The sequence below is a fragment of the Montipora capricornis genome, chromosome 9, assembly GCF_036669925.1.
Source record: "Montipora capricornis isolate CH-2021 chromosome 9, ASM3666992v2, whole genome shotgun sequence".
Classification (NCBI taxonomy): Eukaryota; Metazoa; Cnidaria; class Anthozoa; order Scleractinia; family Acroporidae; genus Montipora; species Montipora capricornis.
In genome coordinates, this window is record NC_090891.1 from 40,360,426 (window position 1) to 40,370,425 (window position 10,000).

Sequence of the window (10,000 nt, forward strand, 5' to 3'; positions counted from 1 at the left end):
GTTTTTAGTAGCGACGCAGGCACAAGCGATGTTATTGCACCGTCAAAACGGGGTTGACGCAAACATAAGAAAAAGCATAAAAAAAATTTCCTTTTCCTTGTGCTTGTCCTCGCTTGTGTTGTGTGAAAACAAAAACAGCATAAGCACAAGGAAATCTGCTACGTCTGGCCGTGTCTGTCCAATTAAAGCACTCGTTCCAGATTCCCTGCGTCTGAGCATGTCAACAAAATGGCGGAGGCCGTGGTTAATTTTGATGCTAATGTCGAAGTTTCACGGTTTTCACTTAGCATTGGCTACGTATGCTTCCGCTTGTACTTGCGTCGCAAGCGAAGAACCAGGCTTAACATTCGGAACGTCAGCTCGCAGATCTTTCTCGCGGTGGTTAATTTCCTTCTTTCATCCCGTTTGCTAAAGCCAAATTCTTCGCGTTTCATTCCTCACCGACGAAGTACCAAAGTTTCTTTGGAAACTAACCCCATTTTAACTATTAAAACCAACCAAAAAAAGCTAGGTAATCGTCCATTCGTACCGCTTGAGGAGCAGAATTGGTGCAGAGGTGAGCCGACTCACTTTTCTCCAATGACGCCCAGTTTTGATTCCCAGAATCGACGTCATACATGGGTTGAGTCTGTAGGTTCTCTACTCGGCTCCGAGAGCTTTTGCTCCGGGTAATCCGGTTTTCCCTCTCATTAAAAACTATATCATTTACTTAGATTTGGCTTGATCTACCGCAATCTGAATTTGATTTGCAGTCCACCCAATTAGTAGAACACTTTTATTCGTCTAAATTACCTTGTGTCTTTAATGAAGTGGTGAAAGATTGTGGAGGACCTGACCTAAAGTGCGATCAATTGGACATTTACTGCACTAAAGGGAATAATTTTTTCCTAAACGTGACAGAAACAATACAATACCTAAGTCGTGCTTCAACATCCTCCATGTTCATCTTAAGCTCGCTCTCTGCCTTTTCCTGAAAGGAAAAATATGCTGCTTATACTTTGTGCTTTATACGTTACTATACCTCTCTAGTACTGTAGGACCTTTTCTTTTGAACTCAATTATGCAGAAACAGACTTGACCGCGCACCGGTGGCTCAGTTGGTTGAGCACCGGGCTGTCACGCGGGAGGTCGTGAGTTCAACTCCGGCCGGACCAACACTCAGGGTCTTTAAATAACTGAGGAGAAAGTGCTGCCTTTGTAACTACATCTGCAAATGGTTAGACTCTCTAGTCTTCTCGGATAAGGACGATAAGCCGGAGGTCCCGTCTCACAACCCTTCAATGTTCATAATCCTGTGGGACGTAAAAGAACCCGCACACTTGTCGCAAAGAGTAGGGCATGTAGTTCCCGGTGTTGTGGTCTGTCTTCTGTGGTGTATCATGGTTGGGAGGGTAAATGCTCGGAGATATTAGCTACACCAAGCTACTCTAAAAATCCGAGGGTAAATAAAGATGTATGTATGTATATATAGTCGTCCGCAGTATAGGCACGTCTGTGGACAATGGATCACACAATAGTCGGCAAAATTCCCGTCTCAAAGACAATTTGCTACGGAAATTGGCTCACAAAGCCTTTGCATTCTATATTTTTTGAAAACGTCTCAAAAACATCGCGTCTCGAAACTATAGATAGATAGCTGGGGATACCCGATACCTACCTTCCTTTCGCGTCACTTCTCAAAATAAAGTATACGATGAGCAACATTTTAAGTTCCAATGAACGAAAATTAGAACCCACAAATGACCAGCTCCCAACATCACTGGCTTCAGTTGCTTAGAGCGTCGCACCGGTATCGCGAGGTCACGGGTTCAAACCCGGTTGAAGTCCTGATTTTGTTAGGCTTCTCTACGCAAGTAAGCAAGCATAAGCACAAGGATCAAACTTTTTCCTTTTCCTTGTGTTTGCGCTTACAGCTGTTTCGAGAAAGGTTGTCCAAAAGAAGCACGAAAGTGTACGTGACAATGCAGAAAGGGATTATGGTAAACTGTCAGTTTGAGTCAACGAAAACATGACGGCAATGCTATCGAAAATGTCACCTAGAAATGCATGCTCATACTGTGTTACTGACGTTGAGATATGAATGAGTTTCAAAATTCAGTCAAATGATCCAGGCCATGAATTAGTAACAAATTAAACGGTTAGGATTCACAAAGAGAGCAAGATTCTGAAGACCTTGACCTTGCTTATTTTATGTCATGTTTTGCAGAGAAAGTTTAAGAAATGTACAAAAAATCGTGGAGCACGTGCAGAGCCATCGTTTTTGCTAATGAACCCTTTTATTTTTGGACGTGCTTTGGTATCGTGATAGCGGGAGAGAGCTTCAACATAAGTCTGCGCGTACTGCCACTTCATCAACGCTATATCCTAAGAACTCTTTCATTCAAATAGCGCGCCATATTTGTTCTTCGCTGTCCGGTCGTGGCATCTTCGATTCTGGGCGTTCACAACATACTGAATACTGTCCCATACTACCTCTCGGCATTGTCGCGAACGCTCTTACGCTTCTTTTGGACAACCTTTCTCGAAACAGCTGTATGCTTGCGTACGCTTGTGTCGTGTGAAAAGGAAACACAGCATAAGCACAAGGAAATTTGGCCAATTGAAGCACTAGTTCCAAATTCCCCGCGTCTGAGCATTCGAACAAAATGGCGGATGCCGCGGTTGATTTTGTGCTTATGTCGACGTTTCTTTTTACTGGTGCCAGGTTACTTGCCTTTGCGCTTGTGTCGCTGGTGAAAATCAGGCTCTAACGTTAAGCCTCTTTTTGAAAGGTTGGCATTAGATTCCATCCATCACAACCACCCTGGCAGAGAGAGAGAGAGAGAGAGAGAGAGAGAGAGAGAGAGAGAGAGAGAGAGAGAGAGAGAGAGAGAGAGAGAGAGTGAGGTTGAATTCAAACACACTTCGTGACGCCTTGTACATAGTACTTCGTTTCAAGCCACCTTCGCATTAACATTTAGAATATCTATACAGAAAGTATCCCAAACATTCATTAAAGCTAAACTTAGGCCTAGAAACTATTCTTTAGTCCTAATTAGGCCTATGGTTAGCTTTTATGAATGTTTGGGATACTTTCTGTATAGATATTCTAAATGTTAATGTGAAGTTGGCTTGACACGAAGTACTACTATGTACAAGGCGTCACGAAGTGTGTTTGAATTCAACCTCAGTCTCTCTCTCTCTGCCAGGGTGGTTTTGGTGGATGGAATCTACTGCCGACCTTTTTGAAAGAGGGTAATCGCCAAATTCATTTCCAGGGTGTTCCGTCCCCAAGGAAGGAAGATGACTCCTAACCACAAGAAAAGGTAACGTTCATGAGAAGGCTTATTAACCTCGTTTGAATGACCCTAGGAAGGAGATGGACGGAGTCTTCTTTCAAACTTTAACACTACTTTCAGAATAAATGCAACACTGATGATGAAGGTAGCCTTAGCGATAAGAGAACGGCCTTCCCCGTCTAAAGTGAAAACTTGCGCAAAGAAATCAAAATGCCGACAATCCTGGTGTAAAATACAGAATATTAGGCGAAGTGTTCACGACGAAAAACCCATTAGCTTGTTTCGACGATACGATCTGAACGACTCTTTGCAAATCACGTTAATAGCTGCGCAGTGACTCTCGGCTGCATACTTATCGAACACAAAACCCGAAATGGAGAACGATTGTTAAAGAAACAAATAACATTGACCTATATTGCCCACTAAAAGCAAGTTTTTTTTTCTACAAAAATGTCACAAGGTCCTCTGCCAATTTACATAAACATTCATTTAAAATTCTAGTCATGTACCGAAAAACTTTGGATTGACGACTGAGTAATGGCTCTCATATCAGCAAATAGACATATAATCTACTGGCAAAAGCTCTAAAACAGAGCACTACCATCAAAATGCGAGCGGTATAGACTTCAATAGCTCTCAATAATTGTTGCTGAGATCAATCGAGACACCACTATATCACGCAAACAAAAGCATGCCATAAGTTACGATGTCATAGATCACTTTCTCACCTCATCACCGTCAATGTACGTTCTGAGATAATTCAGCGAGTGAAACGCACCAAGCCAAGCCATTCTTGTTAAAAACAGGGAAACAAACAAGCGCCCAAGATTTGATTGCAGCTTCAACGAATTATTCCACTAGGAAATTACTTTTTCAAATCAGCGGTGAAATCTAGCTTGCAATCGAAATATTTCTTACACTTATTTTGTATCCTAAACTGATGATGATTAAATTCAAATTTCTTACAGATCACACAATGAAGATAAGAGCATGAATACTCCGCTACAACTAAAGATTCTGCACCAGCTTTTAAAAAAACAGCGTCCTTTGAAACAAATGTAAATAACAAGCCTACCGGAAATTGAAAGCAGCATTGTTCAACTTATTTGCAAACAGTCTGTTTACTTTCTGACGACACGCACAAAAATCCACTTTCAAGGGAAAAGTTTAACGATCGGAAACTTTTCGTGGTTTGTTGCGTAGAAGTGGGGTCCCGGTGCGGTTCATGGCCGCAATGCCAGTTTGACTCATCTCAAAGTGTAATGCCTGGGGTACTCCAGGGATTTAACCACATCCAACAGGGGACGAGGTTTTACTTAAAAGACCACAAGAGAAAGCCGTCAACGACGCAGACAAAAAAAAATTCAATAAGAAACCTCGGCTTTCGCTTTTCCTTTTTCGACTGAAATGTCTTCGTTTTACTTCTTGCAGCCGGCAAAGGTTCTGGTTTGCTACTGTAAGTAAACGAATAATTCTGACGAATATGCATTCGTTTACATGATACCACCAGAAAATGTCATACCGTCACCCCGGTATTCTGTACCGCGGCGAGAATTTCATTTCGGTACGAAATAAGATATGTCCAGGTTTGACCCTAATTAGATGCACGCGGATTTCAATAAGCGTCACGAAGTGTCCCCTTGCTCTTCTAGCCAACTTCAAAATCACTTGTGTCTCAGAATACAGACAATTTATGTCACAAAGTGTCCCCCAAATGCTGCTCTTTAAGTGAAGATTAACTGCTGCATTTACCCAAAGCTAAAAATAACGCTAACCTTTACCCTTACCTTATTGTTGAAAATAGGTAGCAAATGCTTAGTCTTAAAGGGACACTTTGTGTTGGATATCAAAAGTGGGCGTGCATCTAATTAGGGTCAAACCTGGACATAAGTGCGAAATAGGGGTGTCGGTGGACTAGAGGGAGCAGTGCATGCGTAAATTTCATTAATCCATTCACACATGTATTTAACTAGTGTCAAGTGTGACTTCATGTAAACAAGATTTTAAATCACATAGGCATCATGTAAACACGATATGAAATCAACTGAGTACTCATCCCGGTATGGTACTCGCATCGGGGCGAATTTTCTCATTCAATCAGCCCCATACTGATACTAAAATAAAAAAGCAAAGACGCCGAGGAGGCACGAGCCCTGCACTACTATCCTTGCGATACATCCGTATCGATAACACCACCGATACCAATATCGACATCAAATGTTCCCCAGTGTGTACATACAAAACCTTACCAGGTGTATTCTTTTGGCCTCCAGATTCATAATTTCCTCCGTTTTCTCGTCCACCTGTTGTTGTAAATCATCTCGCTCGCGGTCCAGGGATTTCACCGTTGCTTTTATCTCTGCAGCTTCCATATTATGCTCCGCGTTCCTTTTCTCAATTTCCTCTAATCAATATCACAAAGATAAAAAAACTAAAAAGCTCCAGCGGATCTGTGATTTAATAAAAAAAAGAGTAAATAAGACCGCATTTCAACGATCAAAAACTACAATTATCATATGACCCGTACGGCCCCGCGCGCGCTTTCATTGCAAAACTATTGAGAAAATCCCCGTATGAGGGCCGCACGCGATGGCGCGAGCAGGGCCGGAAAAAGCCGTCCGGCCCTGCTAGGATCGCGTACGGCCCTCATACGGGGATTTTCTCAGTAGTTTTGCAATGAAAGCGCGCGCGAGATGCGAACTAAAACAACTTTTCAGTCAAAATGAGCGACGTAAGTGAACATTCCGAATTTTGTTACCCGGAAAAAAAAAGGGAAAAGCGCGGTGGTCATATGATAAAATGCTTATTGACTGAGTTAGGTCGGGCCGGACGGTAAAATATTTGGCCCTCGGTCATGGCGCTCGGTCCGTACGCCATGACCTCGGGCCAAATATTTTCCCGTCCGGCCCTCCCACTCAGTCAATAAGTACATAGTATTTTACATTAGTATATGGCAAGCAATTTTCAGGCTATATGAAGCACTCTTATTGGCTGGTTTTTGGTCGAGATTTTACAGTACGACCATTATCATGGAAACGATCCGTTTTCTCTCTCCTGGGAAATTCAAGTTGAGCGAAACACAAAAAGTTTTTAAAAAGCGGAATTTATTTATTTATTTTTTTCATCACAACAGTACAATTATAGCAAGCGCAAATTTAGTTTAACATGTAAAAGGTTACCGTTCAAAGTTCGCTGATGGAAGACGAAGATTACTAACATTCACCAAGCGGAGAAGTGTCCGATCGTTCAAAGAAACGATGCCATGCAATAAACAACTTACTAACCTCATTTTCTCGGGACCCTACTGGGGAATAGTAGCCCTCGTTCGTGTTTGTACGGGCGTCGCCGCACTCGGTCCTTACTGCCACCACCTCGGGCCAATATCAGAGAATGTTACAAGCATCGGCAACGAGTCCAAGTACGAGAACTACAACTTGTACTCGTTTTCGAAGTCGTGCTCTAGGTATTTAGGCAAGCGCCTAATATGAGTTCCAGTTTGCGAAAATACTATTATGAGATGAAGATATCATTTCGGCGCCAGTTTTGAATGAGTTGCTGGTGTTTCCACTTTTTCTAGAGGAAGTCCTTTACAGTAAAAGGCGAGAGGCAAAGGCAATTTCCTCTTGACAAACACGTACTTTCCGCTACGACTTTTTGATGTAAAGTCGAAGCAGACCAAATTGCCGGGACGAGTTGAGCACGGCGGGCTGCGCAGTACGGATGCGCAGTAATCAAAATCCCTAACATTCTCTAATCCCCAGTACGGCCCGCGCGCTCGGTTAGCAAGAGGTTATGAATCTAGTTTAATGGCCTTCCTTCCGGGAGTCGCATATAGCTCAATGGTGGAGCATCCGAAGTAGTAACCGGAAGGTTGTAAGTTCGACTCCTGCAAAGCAACACGTGGACTTCTTCCGAGTAACCCCGAGTAAAAATCGAAAACTAGATCGCTTCATTGCGAGTACGTTGGTTCAAAACGAGAGAACAACGGGTTTTAACTGAGTGACGTGCAGTCAAGATTAGCCAATGGCTAGAAAGGAAAAAAGTCAAATGAGCCAATCACAGCCTAGAGCGAATCCATGCAGCCCGTGCTGAAGGCGGGAAAGTAACGCTTGAGAGCGAGTGACCAACGGATGCCATTTTAGCTAAAAAAGTTTGGCTGAGAATGTTGTGTAAGATTTTTAAGGTACCGGTACACAACAAGCGCAGTAACACATAGCAAAAGAAATCGAGTAATTTATTTACCCTGTTTCTAATCCTGAGGGGAACAGGCTTTAAAGAATTGAATTGGACCGTTAAGTCGGGTGCGTGCGCCGTGTAAACGCCGTAAATCAAAACACTGTTTAAGTAACCTTGTTCAAAACACGTTGACAATCTATTTGGTGTGAACAGATTATAAAATAAAGTGAATGCTATTAATATTTCGGCCGCCTAAGTATGCTTCCAGGGAGCAAAAAAATTACCAATTTTTCTTTGCAGCTGAGAACATTTCTCCTCGGAGGCTTGAAGTTCGCCCGCTCTCCTGTTCAGTCTCCTCTCCATGTCCTCGGCAGAGCGATGAGATTGATCAGCGGTTAGTTTTACTTTGTTAACCTCGGCTTCAATTTCCAAGACCGAGTCCTTTGCCATGGAGAGCTCGGCTGTAGTCTGTTTTAACTGCTCCTCCAGACTCGACACCATGTTTCTCAGTGACGTCACTCGGGAGTGAAGCTCATTTCTGTCTGCCTCAACCTACAGGAGATAGTTCTCATAATTTGTTTAAGTTTTCTTTTTCCCCACCCATTCCACCCATAAGTTTATCACCACATTTCAAAGGGTACACAATCCCCAAAACAGACAATGCAAATCTAGGAGGTTGGTGTTAACGTCAATGAAACGTCTTTATACAAAAAAGTACATAATTGGAAGCAAGTCTACATGTATATATGCTTTTTTATAATAATAATTATTGTAGCGTTTAAAATTTCACTGTACAGAAAAAATGAGGATCCTTTCATGTTAGTAATGAGAACAACGAATTCAGGGAATATCCTTTTTCCTTTTTAAGCGATCTTGACCCAAATCCAAAGACTTTGCTTTCAGGTGCCATAGAGTACGATGTCAAAGACTGCGAGTCGGAAATCGATTTTTATGTCCAGTGTTCCAAATAAGATTTTAAGGCAGGGTGCCAATAGGGAATTCCAACGGGTCAATTCCCACTGATCCCACCAGATTATTATAAATTTTCCATTAATTTGTCGGGTCATGCAGCTGATCTTGTCGGGTTTTTGACCCGAGACCCGTCGCCTATCTGGAACACTGATGTCCCTTGTTAGTTTAATCGTATTGTCATTCAGGTTAAATTTTACAAGGGTACCGAATGTAATCACGATTACCGAATGGTTTATAATGCCAGTGAATATCATTGACGAGAGTAGCGCACGTACCTTCCTCACGGGACAAAATAAGAACGTTTCTTCGCGGCCTCGTGTGAAGCACCCAACCGCGTTCTCAATATGCCAGGCAAACGTATTCCCTAAACGGTGCTATTTTCCCCCCAAAACCGATTTATTCATTCATTCATTCATGCCACAAACACAAGTTGTTACCTTCTCTAACATGGATTCGAGCCTCTGTACTTTGTCCTCGTAGCGTCTTCGTTCTTGCAGATTGCTTTCCTTGGTTGCCTGAATAAACAGCATCAGAATTATACTAGTAACGAAAAAGAACTCTTCTAATCTATTCTGTTGTTGATGACAGTTTCTCACGAATCTTTTTAAATATAACCTGTACGCCATGTCAAAATTTCTACATGTCATGCGACAAAGGGCAAAGATTATAGGCAAAAGATTATACGAAGACGTCAAGGATGTCGAAAGAAATGACAACGATGCACTAAAAAGAACATTCAAGTCTACAGAATCAGTCAGGCCAAGACAAAAGGTTAAAATTGTAACTTGCCCATTGAGCAAGCAAACTTCATGATCCACGTGCCTAAGGGGCTCCTTCACTTGCCTGGGTTCATTAATTTTTTTTTTCTAATAAAAAAAATACCGTGTGTGTTTTGTCTCTAGACACCTTTTGAATTTTCGATTGATTGAGTGGGTGCCAACCTCGTCCCCAGGTTCTCTCTTCTTCCCTTCCTTGGAGAGTCAAGGAAGGAGAAAAGAGAGACCCTGGGAACGAGGTTGAGTGAGTGCTTGCTCGTTGAGCAATTGGTCTGAGGTCACAATGGTCTGTTTTCATTTTTTCTGCTACTATGTCCTCATGCACCAACAGGGTCGCTCCATTACTGGATTTAAAGCCCAACGGAGCAAGCACTCGGCAGTTAAACAAGCTGCTTAAGTTTTTAGATCGTGATCTTCGCGGTTACGCACGCTCCGTGAACAGTGAACAGAAGCCTCTCCAAAATGTCAGATTTACCAGTGAGTTTACCAGTTTCAGCACCTGGGCTTCTTCAATTTGACTACTGTCCGTTTTGTTATGTGGTCTCATGGATCAGTAGTCCATTCAGAAGATCACGCCAAGCCGACCACATTGCTGAAGGGAAGGCCAGACCACAACGCCGGGAACTTCGTGCCCTTCTCTTTTCGAATAGTGTGTGGGATCTTTTAACGTCCCACAGAGTTAATGAGCAAGGGCTGTGAGACGGGACCTCCAGCTTATCGTCCTTATCCGAGAAGACTTGAAAGTCTAACCATTTGCGGATGTCATTACAAAGGCAGAACTTTCTCCTCAGTTATTTT

The 10,000-nt window shown here is 42.6% G+C and overlaps 1 protein-coding gene and 1 long non-coding RNA gene across 3 annotated transcripts in view; one reads left to right on the top strand and one right to left on the bottom strand.

Moving 5' to 3' along the window:
- LOC138015687 (centrosomal protein of 135 kDa-like) overlaps positions 1–10,000 on the bottom strand; it is a 41,674-nt gene that overhangs the window by 18,577 nt on the left and 13,097 nt on the right. For both annotated transcript variants that reach the window (XM_068862798.1, XM_068862799.1), the window contains exons 11-14: positions 8,864–8,941; positions 7,739–8,006; positions 5,528–5,682; positions 915–970 (exon numbers count right to left, since the gene is read on the bottom strand). In XM_068862798.1, the coding sequence (XP_068718899.1) occupies positions 915–970; positions 5,528–5,682; positions 7,739–8,006; positions 8,864–8,941 (557 nt within the window). The remainder of the gene's footprint in view (positions 1–914; positions 971–5,527; positions 5,683–7,738; positions 8,007–8,863; positions 8,942–10,000) is intronic.
- LOC138015688 (uncharacterized) lies at positions 3,175–4,383 on the top strand. The gene is made up of 2 exons (XR_011125603.1): positions 3,175–3,305; positions 4,247–4,383. It is a non-coding gene; the product is annotated as an uncharacterized lncRNA (long non-coding RNA).